This window comes from Meles meles, chromosome 4, assembly GCF_922984935.1.
Source record: "Meles meles chromosome 4, mMelMel3.1 paternal haplotype, whole genome shotgun sequence".
Taxonomy (NCBI): Eukaryota; Metazoa; Chordata; class Mammalia; order Carnivora; family Mustelidae; genus Meles; species Meles meles.
Window position 1 is genome coordinate 42,739,805 of NC_060069.1, and position 25,628 is coordinate 42,765,432.

The following is a 25,628-nucleotide window of genomic DNA, read 5'->3' on the forward strand; positions in this document are numbered from 1 at the left end:
ATTAGGTACAATCCTCGTTTTAAGTTTTAAACTGAAGAAATTCCTTTTATTCCTGGTTTGATGAGCATTTTTATTGTGAGTAGATGCTGAAATGTTTTTCTACATGTACTGAAATTAACATGCAGGTTTTCTTCTTTATTCTACTAATATATGAACTGGACTGATTTGATTTTTGAATGTTTTTAAATTAACCTTCATTCCTGAAATAAACTTGTATAAGTCAGATCTGGATCCACAGTGCATAATAAAAAAGCCAGCAAACTTGATAAAAACAGAAGAATCACTAACATTTTACCAATAGACTTCACCCCAGGTTTTACCTTAACTGTTCTAGGTACTTACACGTCCATATGGTGACCAGCACTCTGCAGTCCATCCCCCATTTCTTTCTCTATGGCACTCCACTCACTAGGGAGAAAAAGATAAAAGCAAACACACCATGAATTAGATATGGATTATTTTCAAAAGGGATATTTTATAAGGTTTCTTTCCAGCTACCTTTTAAACAATAAAGCATCTGTATTTGGATTTATTTTCTGTGACTCAAATATGCTGCTTTCCCCTGAAGTTTAACAACTAAATGCAAGTGAAAGCTTTAATTGTTAGTTTAAAAGTTGCTATCAGCTGCTGCTAAGTGCAAAATAAGTATCATACAAAATAGCTTGCATCTGCTTACAGACAACGTTCTCAACTAGGGTGCCTATTTAAGTCAATTTGTCAGGTCAAAGTCAACAGGTTTGAGAAACTATGGAGGTTAGCCCTTTCTTGATCTACTTAATCAGAATCTCTTAATCAGAAGCTCCATGGATGATTCTGATGAACACATCTAAGATAACAAAAAAGATGGCTGTACAGAAACATAGGTACAGAGTAAAGCTTCAATAATTGCACTAAAGTTGATGAGAAAGTCTATTAGAACTACAGATCATTTTGTCATTTAGGTTTTTTTTTTAAAGATTTATTTTATTATTTTTAAGTAATCTCTATACCAAACATGGGGCTCGAACTCACAACCCCAAGACTCAGAGTCACATGATCTACCAACTGAGCTGGACAGGCGCCCTTTGTTGTCATTTCTACATAAGCCTCTTCAATTGCACTGTATCATAAAAGAAAAACATTTAAACACTATTATTTTGTTACCATGTAGTTTTTATACATATTTTTATGTTGTTGAAATACCAGATTATATGCTTACAGTATTAGAAGGAAGAAAACCTCATGATTTTTAATATTTGTCAAAGCAAAACAAACATATAAATCACCTACTCAACACTATGGTTATGATTAAAAACAAAATAGATAAGGCTCCCTCTAATAATTTTCTTTCTTTATACGTCTGTAACTACTCTCAAGATAGTAAAAGCAAATTAACTTTTTTTTTTTTTAACTAAAGCTACATTTATAATGCCTACAGGACAATTCTGCTTTTATATAACTCTATCACCTCAAATTCAATATATCCAAAGCCCTGTTCTTCACATGAGAAAGGAACCTAAGGGTTTTGGCAGATGACAAATATAACTAGCCAAAAATGAAATGCAGTGATCATACATAATGTAACTGTAGGTCATGTTACCAGAATTAATGCCATGCGGCATCTGGGTGGCTCAAGCAGTTAAGCATCTGACTCTTGATTTCAGCTCAGGTCGTGACCTCAGGGTTGTGCGACTGAGCCCTGTGTGTAAGAGTCTCTCGCCTCCTCTGTCCCTCTCCCTTTCTCTTAAAAAAAAAAAAAAAAGAATCAACAGTCCAGATGAACTGTCTATTGGCTATCCCAAAAGTACTTCATCCATCTAGTTAATCTTTGAGTACCTTACTATGTACCACCAACTCAAGGCCAACATAACCAATTTAGTTCTTTTGTTTACCAAACAAGACGAAAACTAGTTCAAGGAAGTAGGACTCACACTTTATCACCTATGTATGCCTATTAAGTAGTTTAGAGCCTGATAAATACATGGTATTTACAGCTTGCAGGTAAAATGAAAAAAATGAAGCAATAAGTGAATTAATAAATGTGAGGAGGGAAACTATACTGGATTCTACATAACAGCACAAAACCTCAAGGTACATATATTCTTAGCCCTCTGCTACTCAAACTGTGGTCTAGCAACAGCATGACCTAGAATTTCATTAGAAATGCAGGATCACAGGGATACCTGGGTGGCTCAGATTGTTAAGTGTCTGCCTTCAGCTCAGGTCCTGATCCCGGGATCCTGAGATCAAGTCCCGCATCAGGCTCCTTGCTCAGCAGGAAGCCTGCTTCTCCCTCTGCCTGACACTACCCCTGCCTGTGTATGTGCCCTCTCTCTCTCTCTCTCTCTGACAAATAAATAAATAAAATCTTAAAAAAAAAAAGGTAAATAAATAAATAAATGCAGGATCACAGAACCCATTCCAGATCCACTGCACCAAAATATTCATTTTCCATACCTCTGTCACCTTAAATTTGATATATATATAATTTAAATACAGTTCTCCAGGTGATATGCCCATTAAAATTTAAGAAGCACCACTAAACAAAAGGTTCTAACCTAGGGTCCAAGGATATATCTAGGATTGGAAATAGGAAATGTTAACCAGGTTACAGTGGAGAGGAGGAAACCATTAACATACAAGGAAATATTAAAGGGTAGTTTTTAACATCAACATTTAGATTTAACATCAACATTGTAAGAGAAATAACTGAATCTTTAAGTACTTAATGGGTAGGAAATTGTCACAGAGGGCTCTTTTGTAGAAACTGATGAAAACTATGGACCTTTTCCCTAAGAAGGAAAAAAAAAATCACAAAATTTGGCATGGAATTTCAGAAACTTCTGACAACCTGAAGTCCATCTATGAACTATAGGGGAGGCTGGCGGGCTCGGTCAGTAGATCACACAACTCTTGATCTCAGGGTTCTAAGTCTGAGCCCCACGTTGGGTGTAAAGATTAGTTAATATTTTTAAGGGGTGGCTCAGTTGGTTAAGCACCCAACTGTGTTTGTATATTAATATATTTATAGAATTACATTTTACTACAGGGATGCATAAGAAACCAAGAAAACTGTATTAGCTGTCTCAGAGGAGACCTGGGTGGTTAACAGAGAAGGGAGACTTTTCACTGTAAAAGCTTTTATTCCTATTGAGTTTTGTGCCATATGAATGTATTACCTATTTAAAAATATAAAATGAATTATTTTTAAATTAATCCAATCAAAAGGATTTATAATGCAACATTAGCAAGACATTTTCTTATAAAAATATTTGGATGACAACTTCTAAGATGTCACAACCAAAATAATTAACACACACAAAAAAATCACAAAAGGCTCAAAAATAACCACAACATGCAAGCTCTATACACAAATAGATATTCTAAATTAATTAACACTAAAACTTCCCCAAGACTGAAAAACTCTCTTGCAAAATCCTTCAAAAATTATAAAGTAACACCAAGAAAGAAAAAAAAGAGTATCACTAATTCTATAAAACAGTGATTTCCAATGGAATCTTGGGCATTCTGCCAACAAAATAAAGGGCACTGGTCACAGTTTCAGGGTAGTTTCATTTTCATCTGCTCAACATATTGGATTTCTTATTTTTTATTGAAAGAAATTATTTTATTTTATTTTAAAATTTTTTATTAATATATAATGTATTATTTGCCTCAGGAGTACAGGTCTGTGAATCATCAGGCTTACACAATTCACAGCAATCACCATAGCACATACCCGCCCCAGTGTCCATAACCCAAACATCCTCTCCTTACCCTCCACCACCCTGCAACCCTCAGTTTCTTTTGTGAGATTAAGAGTCTCTTACAGTTTGTCTCCCTCCCCAGTCCCATCTTGTTTCATTTTTTCCCTCCCTACCCACCACGACCCCCCATCCAACCTCTCAAATTCCTCATATCAGAGAGATCATATGATAATTGTCTAAGAAATACTTTAAAACAAAAACTTTGAAAACTACTATTATAGGACATCATTTCAAAACAATTCTTTGATATTGATATCATAAGGAGTTAGTCAAAAGATAAAATTGGTAAACCTTTAGCCAGACTCAAGAAAAAAAGAGGCCCAAATAAAATCAGAAATTAAGGAGAAGAAATAAAAACCAACACCACCAAAAAAAAAAAAAAAAAAATCAGTAAAAATAAATTATCTAGTGTAAATCAAAACCAAACATACTGTTATGTTATACATAACAGTATGGCTAAAATTAAAAAAAAAAAACCCGCAAGAAATAACAACAAAAAACCCAACACCACAGATATAAAAAGAATTACAAGAGAATATTATGAAAAATTATATATGCCAACAAAATGAACAACCTAGAGGAAATGGGTAAAATTCCTAGAAACAGAGCCCTCCAGAACTGAATCAAGACGAAATAGAAAATTTGAACAGACTGATTACTTGCAATAAAAATGAAACAGTTTAAAAACAACAACAACAAAAAAAGTCCCAACAAACAAAAGTCTAAGATCAGATGGCTACACAAGTAAATTCTACCAAACATTTAAGAAAGAGCTAATACTTATTCTCAAACTAAATTCATTCTACAAGGCCAGCACTGTCCTAATACCAAAACCAAACCAAACAAAACTACAGGCTGATATCTCATGCAAAAACTCTCAAAAAAGTATTAGCAAACCAAATTCAACAATATCTTGATAAAAACTCTCAACAAAGTGGGTTTAGAAGGAACATACCTCAACATTAATAAAGGCCATATATGAAAAACCCACAGTTAACATCATACTCAATGCTGAAAAACTGAAATTTTTCCCTCTAAGATCAGTAAAGGAACGAGGATGTCAATGCTCACCACTGTTAACAGGACTCAAGTCCTAGCCACAGCAAGCAGACAAGAAAAAGAAATACAAGTCATCCGAATTGGTAAGGAAGAAGAAAATATTTCACTATTTGCAAATGACATGATACTAGATACAGAAAACCCTAAAGATTCCACGATAAAACTACTAGAACCAATAAAGAATTCAGTAAAGTTGCAGGACACAAAATTGATATACAGAAAACTACTACATTTCTGTACACTGATTATGCAGCAGAAAGAAAAATTAAGAACCACTTATAACTACACTAAAAATAAAAATACTAAAGAGGTGAAAGACCTGTCATCTCTGAAAACTATAAAAACTGATGAAAGAAATTGAAGAGAACACAAATAAAAAGACATTCCATATTCATGGACTCAAAGAACCAATATTGTTAAAACTTGTGTCACACTATCCAGAGCAATATAGAGATTTAAATGCAATCCCTATCAAAATACCAAACAGCAGTTTTCATGGAACTAGAACAAATAATCCTAAAATCTGTGAGGAACCACAGAAGACACCAAACAGTCAAAGCAACCTTAAGAAAGAACAAAGCTGGAGGTATCACAATACCAGATTTCAAGAAATACTACAAAGCTGCAGTAATCAAAACAATATGGTACTGGCACAAAAACAGATACATAAATGGAACAGAATAGAAGCCCAGATATAAACATACACCTATGTGGTCAATTTACAATAAAGGAGGCAAGAATATACAATGGAGGGGCACCTGGGTGGCTCAGTGGGTTAAGCCTCTGCCTTCGGTTCAGCTCATGATCTCAGGGTTCTGGGATCGATCCCCACATCAGGCTCTCTGCTCAGTGGGGACCCTCTTCCCCCCGCCTCTGCCTGCCTCTCTGCTTACTTGTCATCTCTGTCAAATAAATAAATAAAAATCTTAAAAAAAAATTAAAATGGAATCTCTTCAACAGAGAGTTTCTTCAACAAATCTCTTCAACAAAAAACTGGGCAGCTACATGCAAAACAGTGAAACTGGACCACTTTTTTGCACCCCAAAAATAAACTCAAAATGAATTAAAGTCGGAAAAGTGAGACCTGAAATCATAACTCTTGAAAGGAAACATAGGCAGTAACCTCTTTGACATCAGCCAAAGGAAACATTTTTCTAGATATGTCTCCTCAGATAAGATAAACAAAAGCCAAAATAAAAAGCTTCTGTACAGTGAGGAAACAATCAACAAAATGAAAACACAACCTACTGAATGAGAAAAGATATTTGCAAATGATGTATCTGATAAAGTGTTAATATCCAAAACATAAAGAACCTGTACAAACCAACAGCAAAACCCCACAAATAATCCAATTAAAAATAGGCAGAAGACCTACATAGACATTTTTTCTAAAGAAGACATACAGGCAGACAACAGACACATGAAAAGATTTTCAAGATCACTAATCACCAGGGAAATGCAAATCAAAACCATAATGAGGTATCACATCTGTCAAAATCGCTAGAGTCAAAATGACAAGAGGTAACAAGTGTTGATGAGGATGTGGAGAAAAAGGAATCCTCCTGCACTGTCAGTGGGAATGCAAACTGGTACAACCACTCTGGAAAACAGTATGAAGGTTCCTCAAAAAATTAAAAACAGTATTACCATATGATCCAGTAATTCTACTACTAGGAATTCACCCAGATTTTCTTTACCCATAGAAAACAAAAACCATAGAAAAAAAATTACCCGTAGAAAAAAAAATTTGGAAAGATACATGCACCCCTACGTATGTTGCAACATTATGTATAATAGCTAAGATATGGAATCAACCCAAGCGTCCATACGTAGGTGAACAGATAAAGATGTGAGCTAGATATGTATTTATATATTTATGTATATTTATACTTATATATACCTAGCTCACATCTTCTTTATCCATTGTGTGTGTACCATAAAAAAGAATGCAATCTTGCCATTTGCAACAACATGAATGGACCTAGAGAGTATAACATTAAGTGCAGTAAGTCAGGCAGGAAAACAAACTCCGTATGACTTCACTCATATGTGGAATTTAGGAAACACAGCAACAAAAAAAAGAGACAGACAAAAAAACCCTCTGGCTCTTAAATACTGAAAGCAAATTGGTAGTTACCAAGGGGGTGGAGGACATGCGGCGGGGTTGGGAAATGGGTGAAATAGGTGAAGGGGATGTAAGAGTACACTTATCTTGATGAGCACTGAGAAATGCAGAGAATTGTTCAATCATTACATTGTACACCTGAAACTAATATAACACTGGATGTTAAGTACACTTGAATAAAACATTAACTAATTACGCCATAATATAAAAAATAAATGAAAACTAAACTTCTACATTTCAGACCCATAAATGTTCAGGAATTACAGTTGTCAGGCAAAAAGCTAATTAGAGCTAATCAATTATTTTAGAAGCTTATATAATGCTCACCTGAAAACTCGTCCATAATTCCCATGTACTTTATATACACCATATAGTCGATCTGCTACTCTCTGGAACAAATTTTTAAAAGAAATTAATATTAGATCAAAGCTATACACAGTTTACTCTTTAAAAAAAGAGAAATGGGGGCGCCTGGGTGGCTCAGTGGGTTGGGCCGCTGCCTTCGGTTCGGGTCATGATCTCAGGGTCCTGGGATCGAGTCCCACGTCGGGCTCTCTGCTCGGCGGGGAGCCTGCTTCCCTCTGTCTCTGCCTACCTGTGATCTCTCTCTCTCGCTGTCAAATGAATAAATAAAAATCTTAAAAAAAAAAAAAAGAGAGAGAGAGAAATGTTATCCTCATTTAAAAAAATGCTTAGTATAATAAACTTGGCCTGGGTGGCTCAGTGGGTTAAGCCGCTGCCTTCGGCTCAGGTCATGATCTCAGGGTCCTGGGATCGAGTCCCGCATCGGGCTCTCTGCTCAGCGGAGATCCTGCTTCCCTCTCTCTCTCTGCCTGCCTCTCTATCTACTTGTGATCTCTGTCTGTCAAATAAATAAATAAAATATTTAAAAAAAAAAAAAAAAGGAAAACATGAAAAAGAAAAACTTTAATTTCCCAGTCTCATTATGGGGGGGGGATATACTGCTCCCATCATATTTATGTAACTGCTTTTATGTATATATATGTGTATATATATATGTATGTATATATGTATATATATTTATATGTGTGTATACATATATGTACACATGCACATAAAAATAAAGAACATATATAAACATGTTTTCATTATTGTTTAAAAATTTCCTACATTAAAAGTGATAGGGATGCCTGGATAGCTCAGTTGGTTAAGCAACTGCCTTCAGCTCAGGTCATGATTGCGCAGTCCCATGAGCAACTCCCTTATCAGGCTCCCCGCTCAACAGGGAACCTGTTCTCCCTCTGATGCTCTCCCCTCTCACGCTCTCTCTCACTCAAATAAATAAATTTTTTTTAAAAGTTATAATATTTTGGGGCGCCTGGTTGGCTCAGTGGGTTAAGCCGCTGCCTTCGGCTCAGGTCATGATCTCAGGGTCCTGGGATGGAGTCCCGCATCGGGCTCTCTGCTCAGCAGGGAGCCTGCTTCCCTCCCTCTCTCTCTCTCTCTCTCTCTCTCTGCCTGCCTCTCTATCTACTTGTGATCTCTGTCTGTCAAATAAATAAATAAAATCTTTAAAAAAAAAAAAAGAGCTTTAAAAAAAAAAAGTTATAATATTTTTATCCAGCAGGCCACTATTACTTTTAATAAATACCACTTTAAATAGTTGCATAAAATTCCATGTAGCAGCGTATAAAATACAAAAGCACTCCTTGTTGGATATTTAGCTACCCCTAAGTTTTTTAGTGTTATACATAATGTTTTAATAAACATCTCTGAGAGTAAAGTTTTTTCTAAATATCAATTGTTTCCTTATGATAAAGTCCTCAAACTGGCATTTATTGGGGGAAAAATAAATATTTTCAATTTTATTAACAGTTTTATACACAAATGCTAAATACATGCAACATACTTCAATGCTACTTTATCATGGTAACTCTTTCTAACCAACATGTTAGATATTTTAATAAAAATAGAATTATAATTTAGATCGAGATGAAATATATACTGCTTAGCTAGTCACACAAATTTTACAAAAGACAAAACACCACAAACTCTCCTCCAAAGTGTTATGGACATGAACTGTAGGCCAAAAAGTAATCCCACATAAAACCCTAAACCCTAAAAAAAAAATTCCTGGGATACAAAAAAATTCTTGGTACACAGTTTCTAAATGTAAACCCTAGGATAAATTATGTCCCTAATTTCTTACTCAAATGTGAATAATCTGAGGAATTAGGCTTTAACCATACAACAAATCCTAACCCTTTCAATACCTCAGCTTAAAGTGAAGGAGCCAGAATTACAAATACTTGGAGCAGGTCTAAGAGGAACATAAAATGTTTTCCATCTCTCCTTGGCTTGGCTTGAAGGAACGCATACCCATGAGACTAGGGAGCAGCACCCCACAGGACTGCAGCTTGTTTCTGTAAAGCCTTATTAGAGCATTCATGTCAGCATGGTCTATGGCTGCTTTCAAGCACAGCTGAAGAATCTGACAGGGATCATATGGCCCAAAAGGCTGAAAATATTTACTATCTGGCCTTCCGTAAAAGTCTGCCCAACCCTGCACTAGACTCGGGACAAAATTCATAGAATTCATTCTGCTTGAAACATTCCACAGTTGTCCCCAGACCTCTCAACTAATTTCTCTAAGGATGTTATTTCCCAATTATTTTTTGAGTCCTACAGACAGTATCAAAGGCTATTTGCTTTTTTTTTTTAAGTTGTTCCATCATCAAGTAAGTTTGGGAAACATTGAGATAATAAAATTTAACACTTTTTTTTTTTAAAAAAAGATTTTATTTATTTGATAGAGAGCAAGCTTGAGGGAGGAATGGTCAGAGGGAGCAGACCCCTTCCCCCAACCACAGGACTCGATCCTTGGGACGGACTCCAGTATCATGACCTGAGCCAAAGGTAGTTGTCCAACCAACTGAGCCACCCAGGCATCCCAAAATTTAACACTTTTCTTTCACGCAGGACTTTCTGGACCTTTAACACCATACATGAATCATGACTATTCAAGAGAGATATGGTTTGCACTAGAAAACATCATAAAGAACTGGCAAAATGCCATTCTAGACCACTAACTCTCTTAGATCTTTGTACTTTAAAGATCAAACCTCTTCTGGAAAGCTGAGCATTTTATCACGCACTAAGATATTAAGTATGGAAGAGAGGGAGAGCACTTATTAACCATGTAAGAACAGAAACTACAAGCAACTTAAGTACAAAATGCAGATCCAAAATAAATGTTCAAAGACAAAGTTTGGAGGCGCCTGGGTAGCTCAGTCAATTAAGCCTCTGCCTTTGGTTCAGGTCATGATCTCAGGGTCCTCGGATTGAGCCCCTCGCTGGGCTCCCTGCTCAGCAGGAAGTCTGCTTCCCTCTCCTTCTACCCTTCCCCTTACTCATGCTCATACTCTTTCTCTCTCTAATAAATAAAATCTTTAAAAAAAAAAAAAAGTTTGTAAATCCTAAGGATTAAACGTTTATTTCTTTAAAGTATATCACTCCTGGAAGCTGGTACAAAAGGATCTTCTATCATATTTAGAACTCTGAAAAATAATTTGGCCCACATAGCATGCCCAAAAGAGGTAAGAGTCTTCCTATACCAAAAAGGTGAGCAACCACATAAGGAACAACCTACCCATGAACTAGACTACACACACACAGCAGTTGTTACGAGACCAGTGTTTCCGGTACCAGCTATTCATGGAAACAAACGGATCCAGCCAACTTAAACATGAAATGACTTGTACCTAGATAATCAGGCAGTGAGAAAGAAGATGAAACAAAGAAAAACTATAACAAAAATTATCATTTCTAGAGAAAAGGAAAAGCAAAAAGGGCAGAAAAATAGAACACGAATGATGAAAACCTAAAACCAAATTAATTCATGGGTCATTGGTGACAGGGAAAAGCCAGACTGCCAATTTTTCTGTTGACAAGTCTTTCTTTTTTGAAAACTGATCATCTGATTAACTGACAGGGAAAGAGTGACACCTAGCAAATTCTATGACAGCAGAAGAAATGTGACAGACTCATCCAATCATTCTACCCAGCTCAGCATCATTGGGAGCAATAAGAATGCCTTTTCTGTCCACACTGAAGTAGTAGCTGGTTAAATGTTAAAATGGACAGTTTCAGGACATTCTTTGGATGATCCTAGATACACATAGCTTTTCTTTTCTTTTGACCTATTTCCTAAGGACTCAAAGATGATGAGCGTAAACTCTTGTTACTTACTGCCACAATGGTTCCCAAACAAGCTGCACATAGTTCTTTATACTGCCACCACCACTAAACAGCTCACAAACACTAGACAGTACCATCCTTAGGACGACAAATGTCAAGGAGTATCTTAATAATTATAAGGTGCATTTTCACAGTATTTGTGAAGTTAACGCCCCCTCACTTTTAAATGTGATTTTCCCCTAAATAGGCAGCATATACTACAGAGGAAATACAGGATTTATAGTCAAACGAATGAGTTCAAATTCCAGCTCCTTACTTTAGGGTTTAACTTTGGAGATTTAGTAAACCAAACCAACCCTTGTTTATTACACCTTTCTTCTAGAAATGTGGAAATGACCATCATATAGCTTTGTGAGGATTAAATAAGATGACATTTGTAAGGGTCCTGGCAATAAGGAGGATGACTCAATGAAAGCCAGTTCTCTTCTTGCTCAGTCTACCTGAATTTATGTCCTCTGTCAATATGCCATTTATAGGTAATTAAGAGCATGGGCTCTAGAGTCAGACAAAAGTGGAAATTCGGGGGGAATCTGGGTAGTTCAGCCGTTAAGTGGTGGCCTTCAGCTCAGGTCATGATCCCAGAGTCCTGGGATTGAGCCCCCACATCAGGCTCCCTGCTCGGTGGGAAGCCTGCTTCTCCCTCTCCCACTCCCCCACTTGTGTTCCCTCTCTTGCTGTGTCTCTCTCTCTATCAAATAAATAAATATAATCTTTAAAAAAGAAAGTAGAAATTTTCACTCCACACATCTATTATAGTGTGGTATCAAATTATTTAATTTCATTGAGTTACTTTCCTTTGCCTCTGTTCCTAATCTACAAAATGGGGACAGTAACAGTACCTATCTTTAAAGGGCTATTGTGGGAACGTGGTAAGAGTATTATAATATGCTTGAGCTCTGGCTGACACACAGTGGTGAATGTTAGCAATCAGTATTATCATTCTGTCATTATTTACAAGACACAAATTATTTCATCTGAGTCTCATAATTCTATGAATAAGACACCTTCATATAAAAAAATATTTATTCAGTACCTACTACATGCCAGGCAGATATTCCCAATTTCTAGCAAAGAAACAAACCCTGAAAGGTTACTAGATTTGTCTGAAGGACCCAATAAATGGCAGAGACACTGTCCAAAGCCAGCTCCTCTCTGTCCGAGGCCACCCACTCTTTTTAAGATTTTATTTATTTATTTGACAGACAGAGAGCACAAGTAGGCAGAGAGGCAGGCAGAGAAAGAGGAGGAAGCAGGGTCCCTGCTGAGCAGAGAACCCGATGCAGGGCTCAATCCCAGGACCCTGAGATCATGACCTGAGCCGAAGGCAGAGGTTTTAAACCACTGAGCCACCCAGGCGCCCCTAAGGCCACCCACTCTTTAGGGTTGTTCTGTTTTGATCTCTTAAATATTTAACTCTTTAACCAATCTAAAACTTATTTTTTACCTTATTCTTGACAGAAAAGATAGTCAAATAAATCTATTTTCCCTTCATCTGTTTGGAATTCATCCTCTGTCTCAAAAAACAAAAATCAAATGAAATAAATAAATATAAATAAAATATAAATAAATAAAATAAATAAATAAAAGAATTCATCATCTGTCTCAAATAGCACTTAAGCCTTCTTCTCTTGATATTCTCAACGTTACAAAAAGGCCCTCCCTGTGGTGCTTTTTGTGTTGTCTGTAGGCTTCTGTCTGCGTTAGGGCTTAAACCTTTCATTTTTACTTTTCTGTTACTGTCCATGATTAAACAGCCTTTTTCCCAACTTCAGAATAATAAAAATTTTAGCTAATCAGAAAGTATACTACAGGGGCGCCTGGGTGGCTCAGTCATTAAGCGTCTGCCTTTGGCTCAGGTCATGATCCCAGGGTCCTGGGGATCGAGCCCTACACATCAGGTTCCATGCTCAGTGGGGAGAATGCTTCTCCCTCTCCCACTCCCCCTGCTGCATTCCCTCTCTCACTGCCTGTCATTTAAATAAATAAAATCTTAAAAAAAAAAAAAAAGGCAAGCATCCTATTGTTCACTAGCATTTCTTCATTCACTCACTCAGAATTTCAATTTGACTCACAGATCAAATGCTGCCTTTCAAGAGCTCAAGCTATCTTCAATGTCATAAAGTTTCTGAAGCCTTTTTCATAAAGTTTAGGATGAGGTGCCTTGCTGACTTAGTCTATAGAGCATTCAGCTCTTGATCTCAAGGTTGTAAATTTCAGCCCCACACTGGGTACAAAGACTACTTAAAAATAAAATCTTAGGGAGGCCTAGGTCAGTTGGTTAAGCATCTGCCTTTGGCTCAGGGTCGAGTCCCACATCGGGCTCCATGCTCTGCGGAAAGCCTGCTTCTTTCTCTGCCTGCCACTCCCCCTGCTTGTGCTCTCTCTCTCTGACATATAAACACAAAAAATCTTAAAAAAAAAAAACTTAAATAATTTTTTAATAAAATTATGTGAGTTTTTAAAATTTTTTTAATTTATTTATTTTTTTATAAACATATTATGTATTTTTATCCCCAGGGGTACAGGTCTGTGAATTGCCAGGTTTACACACATCACAACACTCACCATAGCACATAACCCTCCCCAATGTCCATAACCCCACCCCCCTAGAATCTGAAGCAGTCTCCACACTGAGCAGAAAGCCCACTTGGGGCTCGATCCCACAACCACGATATAATGACCTGAGCTGAAACTAAGAGTTGGACACTCAACCAACTATGCCACCCAGGTGCCCCGATTTATAGATATATATATTTTAAATAAAATCTCGGATGCCTGGGTGGCTCAACTGCTTAAACATCTGCCTTCAGCTCAGGTCATAGTCCCAGGGTTCTGGGATTGAGTACCGAGTCGGGCTCCCTGCTCAGAGGGGAATCTGCTTCTCTCTTTGCTCCTCCCCACCCCTGACGTGTGTGTGCACTCTCTCTCTAATAAATAAGTAAATAGAATCTTGAGCAAAAACACACAAACAAGAAGCTTGGGATAAATATCTATACCCAGAATTCTCTTACTTATGTATTACAAACTCTTTGATGAAAAGGTTGTTTTCTTCAAAGGTTCTTTTCACATATACATTACTGACCAGTTCTCCTGGTTGGTTATAATTAAATTCAAGAAGCAGTTTATCTCTTTTTTTTTTTATTTTATTTGTTTATTTGACAGACAGGAATCACAAGTAGGCAGAGAGGCAGGCAGAGAGAGAGGGGGAAGCAGGCTCCCAACTGAGCAGAGAGCCCAATGTTGGGCTCAATCCCAGGACCCTGAGATCATGACCTGAGCAGAAGGCAGAGGCTTTAACCCACTGAGCCACCCACGTGCCACAAGAATCAATTTATTTTAACTACAGAGAACAAACTGATGGTTACCAGAGGGGAGGTAAGTGGGGGATGGGTGAAACAGGAGATGGGGATTAAGGAGCACATTTGCTGTGATGAGCACTGGGTGATGTATGAATTGCTGAATTACTATACTGTACACCTGAAACTAATATAACACTATAGGTTAACTATACTGGAATTTAAAATAAAAGAAACAATTTCTCTACTTTTTCAGATCTTTCTTAAACATAAAAATGTCAGCATATACATTCATTTGTTCATTCCTTCAATGAATTATATATATAGTGAGTATATACTAGGAATTGGACATGATTCCAGGGATTTAGCAGTGAGAAAATAAAGCTGCTCTTTGTGGAGCTCCCATATACTAGTAGGGGAGAAAATTAACAAATTAAAACAGAACACAATGTCTGATAGTGTTAATATAGACAATAACAATGACAGAGTATGACAGAAAATGATAGAAAACTGCATCATATTTTATGTAAGATGCCCAGGAAAGATTTCTCAGAGGGAGGCATTTGAGGTGAGAAATGAATGACAAAAAAGAATAGGTCAAGAGAGGTTCTTAAGGGGCGCCTGGGTGGCTCAGTGGGTTAAAGCCTCTGCCTTCGGCTCAGGTCATGATCCCAGGGTCTTGGGATCAAGCCCCGCATCAGGCTCTCTGCTCAGCAGGGAGCCTGCCTCCCCCTCTCTCTCTGCCTGCTTCTCTGCCTACTTGTGATCTCTACCTGTCAAATAAATAAATAAAATCTTTAAAGAAAAAAAAAAAGAGAGAGGTTCTTAAAAGGGGGCATGTGAGAAAAGTGATATGGGCATGAGGAAGAACAAATAAAGTCCTAGGGCAAAAAGAAGTTTGATATGGCTAAATTTCACCATAATCTTTAAAGGTTATTTAATATTAATCACATTTAAAAATATACTTTCAGCAGAAAACAAGATATAATCACTATGGTTTATCTTGCCCTGTGACAATTTTCTTACAGTTTTATGAAAGCAATCACATATGTGTACCTTCCTTCAGCTAAATTAACAGTCTCACAGCAATGACAATGATAATCATGTCTCCCTCCTTCAGGTTCACTTAAATTTATTACCTATACTTCACAGCTTTTCTGAGTGTTTAGCTGTTACACTCTGTTCAATTCACCACTCCTCTCAGAGATTTCTCATAAATCAGATTCTAGCTGATTTTTCTGCTTTGTCTTCTAGGTCTGAAAGGCTGTTTGAGAGACTTTCAATACCTGGGGTTAGTCATGTGAGTGCACAGTAATGTACCTCTGCCTAATCAAACTCCCAGAACTGTTAACCTTCCCGCTAAAATGAGGCTTTCTCCAGTGTTCCCCACCCTTCCCTTTGGTTGAAGGCCTTTAAAAAGGATATAGCTTTCACAACCAGCCAGACTTCTAACTTAAAATGATTCTCCAAGGTTTCTAGTATAAAAGATAAAGCTGTATGAATTATTCTTCCAGTATTCTGGGCAGTTTCTGACCCCCCGACCCCCAACTTTCCACAAGAACTATTGTCTAATGACCTTATCAATCCATAGTTTCCCAATACCCAGATGTTGACTCTAGCCTAAGAATTCTCATAGGTCCTTTTACTTTTATTAGAAAGTATCTCATAATTTATTTAGGGAATCTAATGGTATTCTAAATGGTTAAATAGGAGACTGGGCCAATATATTCAAAAGGATTTTTTCCCTTATTTTTTTATACTTTTTATCATAGAAATCTTCAAACATATAAAAAGTAGAGAACAGCAGAACATACTTCCACTTCCCAACACTATCTTCAACAATTATTATATGGCCAATCTAGTTTCATCTAAAACTGCCCCCACTTTCCACTCCTCACCGGTAGATGATCTCATTAAAGCAAATCCCATATAATGCATTTTTTTTTTTTAAAGATTTTATTTATTTATTTGACAGACAGAGATCACAAGTAGGCAGAGAGGCAGGCAGAGAGAGGAGGAAGCAGGCTCCCTGCTGAGCAGAGAGCCAGATGCGGGGCTCGATCCCAGGACCCTGGGATCATGACCTGAGCTGAAGACAGAGGCTTTAACCCACTGAGCCACCCAGGCGCCCCCCCATATAATGCATTTTAAGAGGTTTCCAATCAGTGTAAGTTGTGATCCGAGACCTGGTATCCCAGTATCTTTCAAAGTCTTTTTTTTTTTTTAAGATTTTATTTATTGGGGCGCCTGGGTGGCTCAGTGGTTTAAGCCTCTGCCTTTGGCTCAGGTCATGATCTCAGGGTCCTGGGATCAAGTCCTGCCTTGGGCTCTCTGCTCAATAGGTAGCCTGCTTCCCCCTCTCTCTCTGCCTGCCTCTCTGCCTACTTGCCTATCTCTCTCTCTCTCTGTCTAATAAATAAATAAAATCTTTTTCTTATTTATCTTATTTATTAGAGAGAAAGAACATAAGCTGGGGCAGAACAGAGGTAAAGGGAGAAGCCGACTCCCCACTGAGCAGGAAGCCGATGCAGGGCTCAATTTGGGGCTTGATCCGGGACTCCAGGATCATGACCCGAGCCAAAGGCAGATGCTTAACCAACTAAGCCACCCAGGTGCCCCTTTCTAAGTCTTTAGCACAGGCAAGTTCTAAGGATTCCCTGTCTACCACAGGCCAACCACATGGTTAAATTCAGTGATTGTCCCTCCATTTCTAATTTATTTTGTCATGGCAGACCACTACCCCAAATAAGTTTATACAGGAGAATTTACGAGCACAAGCACAGGATGGCCTAACATATATAAACTATTTCACTATTAAAGAAAAAAATAACCTTGAAAGTATAACGATATCATTACGTGTAGATCTAAACTCCCACACTTACTTAATTATATTCCAACACTGAAACGGTAGGCCTTCGACAAGATAGTCAAACAACCATACACAAACTACAGAGAAAACAACAGGCTAAAAACCTTCAAGTTGTTTATGGCATAAAACATTTCACATTTTCTTAAAAATGCAATTTAGATGATAAACTGGCCAAATCTGAAAGCAAAAATCAGCTATTCATCATAAATACCATCCATTATCTAAAAACATGATTAGGTGAGAAGCACTTCCTTACAAATGTGTGTTGAAAAACTCTTGGGGACCACTTACGGCTCTAACTCGAAGAAGATGTGAGATGACAGACTGTAGTTCATCACTGTAGTGTTTTAGTTCAGTAAATCTCCTGAAACAGGAAATAAATAAAACATCATTTTTTTCTCATGAAAACAAGTCAAAAACTGAAAGACAAAACAGGAGTTCCTGAGAACAACGAAACTCATTCTATTTGACCATATGCTGGCTTTATGTACACAGCAATACAATTTCAAAAAACTCTAAAACAACCATATTTTCTTTTGATATTTTTTCTCCTTTTGATATTTTTAAAGATGTCATACTTCATAATTTTTACTGTGAAACTGAGATAGAGAAAAAATTATCTGAAAAATCACTTGAAAAAATTTATGGTGCTAAACTCATGGTCTCTAACCTCAGTCTTTATGCTATTCAGTAATCTTTGTTTCCCTAATCTAGTGACTACCATTCTGCATAAAGATATGAAACTTCTGATACCACCACCTGTCGCTCTCCAACCAAGCTTCACACATTAAACAGCCATTAGTAGGATCTCCCGCCAGCAAACACATCTACCTCTATTATTTCTTCCTTCCCCCGAGGATCCTTCCTCCCATCAATACTCTATATTCTACCCCAGCTATACCCCAGATTCCTATTTTCTAACTTCCACTCTCTATAAGCTCCTTCTCATTAGCATACCAACTAACTCTCCTATATTTAAATACATACACACACTCCCTTGACAACACACCCAACTCTCAACACCCTCTCATACCCAGGCCTCTCACAGGCACACTTTGACAAGGCATTCTCTCAAGTGACAACCACCTCCCATTCACTGCGCAGCCCACTGCAATCTAGTTTTGCCTCCAGCACCCGAGGAGAGAAATACTCATGACAAACTCACTAATTATTCTCATGTTGCTAAAACCCAACGATATCCTTTAGGCCTCATCTTTCTTGGTCCTTTTGACAATGTAACAGCTACCCTCACCCTCCTCAAAAATTTGCTCCCTTGCTATCGGTTTTATTTTCTCATGATTTTCCTTGTACTCTCTGGTTATGCCTGAAGTCTCTTTGGCAGTTCACATTTCTTTCACCCACCTGTTACACCTCCAACTTTAGTGTGCAAAGAACCCCTAAAGTGTTTGTTAGAAACACTACCAAGGGCTTCTCAGTAGGAAAGGGGTGTGAATAAGCAAACTGTGCACGGAGGCCCTAGTGGGACTCAGGAAGCTTGAATGTTTAACAAGCCCAACCCACAGGATTCAGAGGCTACTAATCTTCAGATTACACTATGGAAAACGCCCCCAAAGTGCTGGTACTCCTTAGGGTCCCACCCTGGGTCCTCAGCCATCTTAATAATCAATCTTTCAATCTACACACTCTATGTGACTTATCATTCACAAAGCTTCACAATTATAATGTACATGCTACTGAATTCCAAACTTCTACCTCCTGCCCAAATATCTCTTCTAACCACCAGATCTATAACACCAACTGACTAGCAGACATTTGTACTTGCTTACATACCCAAAACTCAATTTATCTTCCCCTATCCCTCCCAAATCTCTCTTCCCTGTATTCCCTCACACTCTACAGACTGAAACCTGGGTGCCATCTGTATTTTCTGCCTCTCTCTTTCACCCCATTCATTCTACTAACTAACCTCTTGGTGTACCTCCTAAATATTGCCCAAATACTCTAAAATATTGCCACAAAAAGTAGAAGACTAAAAGCCCATTTCTAAACTGCTCTTTAACAGTCTAGTTTGAAGAAACATATTTTATTTAAGTTTATTATTTTTTTTTTTTAGTAATCTCTACACTGAATGTGAGCTCCAAATCATGACCACAAGATCAAGCGTCACATGCTCTTCTGACTAAGCCAGGCAGGTGCCCCAGTCTGAAGAAACATAAACATGCGTGAAGCTAGTATCATTTTGGTAATCCCTCTAACACCTGTTTTCTACATTTTAAGAAAGGACAGAATAAAAGTATTTTAGTGATATAAACTATTTTAGTAATAGTATGAATAATAATTATATATTGGACCACCCAGACCCAGTATATAAAATACATATAATATATGATATAGCTAGAACAGAGACTCTCTACATGAAGACTGGTTTAACAATGAATGATATAGGGGTGCCTGGTTGGCTCAGTTGGAGGAACATCTGACTCTTGACCCTCGGGTCATGAGATCCCATGTTTGGTGTAGAGATTACTTAAAAATAAAGAAATAAAACTTAAAAAAAAAAAAGGACAATGAATGATATAGACAATCCTCTTATCTAGAACTTAAGGCAAACAAATTCTATTACTAATTATATATTAATTACACATTATAAGAACAGAAGCAAAAAACTGCCTTGGTTATGTTGTTGGTCATATCAAACTTAAAATTCTATATATAATATTAAATAAAATTTTACAATCCAGAAACCTGGTTAGGTCAGGAAAGGGAAGGCAACATTCAATTGATAAACTCTTAAGCTGAAAAACATTCAACTGACAAAATACTAAAATAATTAAAATACAGTCTCATCTACTGCTCCTCAAATGAATGTACGCCCATCAAAGTCATAAAACTAGCTTACTAGGTTCCTCAAAGCTTTTTTTGGAGACTGACTTAAAATTTTAGTTCTTTACATAGAGAACATCTCTTATATACCATGCATGTCATTATAACCCTCATAATGAAACCTCAGTGGAATCTTAAATGCATATTACTAAGTGAAAAAAGCCAATGTGAGAAGGCTATATACTATATATGACATTCCAGATACGGCAAAACTATGGAAATCACTGGTTGCCAGGGGTTGGGATGGAGGGATAAATAGGTAGACCACAGAGGATTTTTAAAATACTTTGGGGTTTTTGTTGTTTATTTTTGTTTTTATTTATTTATTTTAATTTTAAGTATGCTCCATGCCCAACGTGGGGCTTGAACTCATGACCCTGAGACTAACAGTCATGTGCTCCATAGGCTGAGCCAGCCAGATGACCCATGACAGTGCAAATACTTTGTATGATATGATAATGATGAATAAATGTCATTATAAATTTGTCAAGAGTGAATCCTAACGTAATGTCTTTGGGTGATAACAGTGTGGTCAAAAGAGATTCATCAACTGTAACAAATGTACCATTCTGGTGGGGGACGTTAGCACTGGGGTTGAATGTGCATGTGTGCGGGCAGAGGGGAAATATGGGACCTCCGTGCTATCCATTCAATTTTTCTGTAAAACTAAAACTCCTCTAAAAAGTCAATTAAGTGACACCTGAGTGGCTCAGTTGACTAAGCATCTGACTTTGGCACAGATCATGATCTCAGGGTCCTGGGATGCAGTCCCACATCAGGCTCCCTGCTCAGCGGGGAGCCTGCTTCTCCCTTGTCCTCTCCCTCTGCCCCTATCATGCCCATGCTCATGCTCTCACTCTCCCTTTCCCAAATAAATAAATGTTTTTAAAATAAATAAATAAATAAGTCTGTTTAAAAAAATCCCTAAGGGCACCTGGGCAGCTCAGTCTTTAAGTGGCTGCCTCTGGCTCAGGTCACGATCCTAGGGTCCTGGGATTGAGCCCTGTATCAGGCTCTCTGCTCGTTTGTAGAGCCTGTTTCTTCCTCTCCCACTCCCCCTGCTTGTGTTCCCGCTCTCATTGTATCTCTCTGTCAAATAAATAAAATCTTTAAAAAAATAAGGTAAAATAAAATAAAAAATTTAAAAAACCCTCAGTGGTTACCATCACAATTTCCTGATTACCAAAACTTTAAATATTTATTTATATTTTTATATTCAAAATTTATATTAAAAGCTAAAGGCATTATGCTAATGTGTTATGATTTATAACGTCAGGCAAATTCGTTATCAGACTATGCAAACCTGGCATTTGGTAAGAATTTACACCACAAAGAAATTAATGCTGAGGGCCTAACTAGAGAAATTCTAACACACCTCATGAACTTTGTAGCCAAAAATGGAAAAGCCTCATCTGCCTGAGCACCCTTCTAACTAAAAAATTTAGCTGAATCAAAGACCAGGTAAAAGTCCATATGATGAGGAGCCTAAATTATCTACCCAATTCAGAGAATGAGTAAAACCAAAATATTGAGAAAGGCCTAAGGCCCATCCTAAGGAAATTTTTTCTGAATGCACAGGCTTCCTTTATTATAGAAATGGTCTCAAAACACAAACTGATGTTAATGAAGCCAAGCAGCTGTCATACAAATACATCTCTATGAAATTATTATACTAGTATACATTTATCAAGTTTTCTTGGTAGACAAAGTAGTTTATTATTAAATATATATGTAACATAATAATCTTATCTTGAACTTTGTACATATTTGACAAGCAAAGTCATTAAGAAAAACTACTTCATATGAAATTAAAATTATATCTCTTAATTTTCTGATATCGTCAACATTTTCATAAATCCTTCTAGAAAAAAGGCAGTGGTTTAATTTTCTAAAACCTTAGTTACTTGCAACCTTAAACCTAATTAAGTTACCAAATCTCAAAATCAGTTTAAGACTGTAAGAGGATTTCACTAAATGTAAATTACTTTTTAAAATAGTTAGCAAATAAACTGCATACATTCAGAAATGAAAAATTAAATCATTCAAAACAACACTGTAATTGTTATTAAAACAAAACCTTACTTGTCTGGGTTTTTCACTCTGAATGTTGCATTAAGCGCTTTTAACCTGGAGTCTGCCTGGAAAAAATAATTTGTTCACTTAATACAATTACATTTCAGGTTATAAATCCAAACAGTTTTACTTTTCCTTTAGAAGATGCTCTAGTACAGTTTTCTTCATATCATTTGTGTCAAACACATTAAATATATCTAAGAAAAAGGCTTAGTGGTTATTTTTGAAAACACTACAAAAACAATGTTTCAATAAATTAAGTTGAATACATGGCATTCAATGGTATCAAAGTAAAACAATTACAAACATCAACACACTAACAGATATATATATATAGCTCTGCATTATCACATGTCAGAAAAGGTCATGAGAGAAAAGTAGTTTACCTTTCTCTAAATCAAGAACAGCAATGATAAACTAAGTAAAACTACTGCTCTAAAGCACATGCATCATTGCAGGTAGTTCCCAGATGGAATCCAAACCAAATACACACTGGTTTTTTCACCGTCATGATCGGTATCTTAAAAAAGAAATATGGAAATACCTGAACTAAATACTGTACACTAAAATACAGTAATAACTGAATTCTATAAAATGTACACTTAATACATCCAAATCCTATCTAAGTTCTCACAAAAGAAAGAAGAGAAGAGAAAAAGAAAAGGAAAAGGAAAGAAGAGGAAAAGGAAAATGAAAGGAGAGAAAAGAAAAGAAAAAAAAAAACCACTGAATTACTTTTCTGACCAGGCATAGAAACTATAGAATCCAAAAGAGGTGGCTCAATCAAAAATTAATTTTATAATGTAGCTGGAAACTCGCAATCAGTTTGAAAATTTTACATTACTCCAATTTCCAACCAACAATTACATATACTCCCAAATTACTAAAACAAGACAAAAACAATTCTAGGGCTCCCCAAATTACTTGGCTTAGAAAATAAAAAACAAATGCAACAAATTTGTTACTCCACAAACTAAGCCTCTCTTAGAACTTCAGACTACAAGAAATTCAAAAAGCTATCAGGAGTATCTATAGATACTTAATTTATCACTGATTTCTGGGGATCCTCTTATTTCTAAAATCAGTATTTCACCAATTCCAGACCTTTCTCACTTCTTAGGGGCAAACAAGCTAGGGCATGTGGAAGTCCTTACATATATGTACCTATTAATTTAAGGCATATATCATGCCCTTCTGTTCTTCTAATTAATTAAAATAACTAAACACCAAAGTGTTGAAGACTCTATATTTACATACGAACATGATTCTTTAAATGAGGATGAAATTACATTAAAACTATGAGGAAAGAAGGATATTTTCATTTGTACTTTTCCTGGAATCTCAAATTTTTAAGAACACCAATTTATTTTTTACTTTTAATATCAACAATTTACCAATTTAGAAGTCATATAGAATGTTAAATATCACCACCCTAAACTTTGCTTACCCAACAACCGGTCAGGTCAGTTCCATGAGAACACCCAACTCAATATGCTCACCATTTCACAAGATTCTACAAGATTTCAGAAGTTGCCTAAAATGTCCCCAAAGCCAGATCTCGTAAAAAGCACCTGGACTACTTCAAACCACACAGCTTACCAACTCTCTTTCAGAATCCCCATTAAATATCTAAAGAAGCCCCCTACCCATCACTGTTTCAAACCATCTTCTTTTATCTCCTTTAAAACAACACAACTTGGAATCATTAGTTGTTCACTTGTCTCAACTGTCCACTAGAATATAAGAGTCATTTTAAAAAGCACGTTGCGCCCTGGGGATAAAAATGCATTATATGTTTATAAAAAAATTAGAAATTAAAAATTAAAAAAAAAAAAGTACGTTGCACACAGTGCCCCTGGGACCTGCACAATGACAGCCCCAACAATACTTCATCTCCTGTGCTCTCTGCTGTACCCCCAGGGCCTCACAAAGCCTGCACAAGACAAACACACTGAATGAAAAATAACCCAACCATTCTCCAGCCCCAAGTTCCTACCTTACTTCCCATGTTCCCCTTTAGTCCCCACTTCCTCCCCTCTCCCAGTTCCTATTCCATATTTTACCTTACATGTCCTGGATCTTGTCTTCCCCTGGGTTACTTCACTTTCTGATTCTTCTCTTCCCCCAAATGTTGCCTAACTACCCACCACCCCCAGCTTGGGCCTCTCTCACGTTCCTCTTCCATGGCTCCCAGCTTGACTCCACTGCACATTTCTTATTCCTGTCTCAGCTCTAATGTTCTCTCTTCAACCATATGACCCAATTTATCCAGGACAGTCCTGGTTTATGCTTACTGTCCCAGACTCATTATTAATAGTGCCCCTTTTCACTCTTGAAAGTGTCCCCATTTGGACAATAAATTTTACGGTCATCTATCTCAAAATAATCTCTAGAAAAAAAAATCTCTGCTGTCATACTCTTTAACAAAGATTATCTACAACTATTTTAAAGTATCTTATTTATATGTTAATTTAATGTCTCCAACTACTAAAATATAAGTTCCATAAGAACATGGGAGTTTATGAAGGTTTCCTGCTCATCCGTTACTGTTTCCACAGCACCAAGCAGAGCATCTGACACTCTGCAGACCCCCGACATTTATCACCACAATGGCTCTCTTGGCATTTCTCTGTAATACACAGATTAGCAGGGATCTTAAAAATCCAGACTGGGACACCAGCAGTCTGTACTCCAAGGAACAAACAGGGTTCTGGGTTCCTCTGAGTCAATGTAAATTCATGTAAGGTTTGGGTATATGGATGACACTTTCTTGTAAGTAACTTACTGAGCTAATAGGAGTTAGAAGAGTACTACTTTATACTAAAGTAACTAGCTTATATGTTCATTACTCTAGATAAGCTCTTTGCTCTCCTTTCACTAAATTGGTTAACATGAATATTTATATATATATTCAAGACAAAAAAATGCCAATATAAAGCAGGGATGAAAAGAGTTGCTGCTCATGTTTATATTAAATAGAGCAGTGATAAAAAAGAAACTAGATTTTTGTGGTGCCTGAGTAGCTCAGTCAGTTAAGTAATGGACTCTTGATTTCGCCTCAGGTCACAATCCCAGGGTCATGAGACTCAGCCCTGCATCGGGCTCCACACTCAGCAGAGTCTGCTATAGAGTCTTTCCATCTCCCTTTATCCCACTACTATTCTATCTTTCTCAAATAAATAAATAAAATCTTTATTTAAAAAAAAAGAAATTATATATATATATATACATATATATATATATATATATATATATATATATATATATACATATATATAATTATATAATTATCTTGCTCGGTATAGTAATTACTCTAAAATGATTTAAGATAATATTAATCTAGTAGGCCAAAACTAAAATTAAACAAACATGTGTGAAAAAAGGAAAATCAGGGGCAT

General features: G+C 36.8%; 1 protein-coding gene across 1 annotated transcript in view; it reads right to left on the reverse strand.

The window, feature by feature from the left end:
- Positions 1-25,628, reverse strand: part of SNX4 (sorting nexin 4) — a 67,187-nt gene that overhangs the window by 17,247 nt on the left and 24,312 nt on the right. Inside the window, exons 6-9 of the mRNA XM_046003600.1 lie at positions 22,240-22,295; positions 17,605-17,677; positions 7,258-7,319; positions 343-408 (exon numbers count right to left, since the gene is read on the reverse strand). Coding sequence (XP_045859556.1) covers positions 343-408; positions 7,258-7,319; positions 17,605-17,677; positions 22,240-22,295 — 257 coding nt within the window. The remainder of the gene's footprint in view (positions 1-342; positions 409-7,257; positions 7,320-17,604; positions 17,678-22,239; positions 22,296-25,628) is intronic.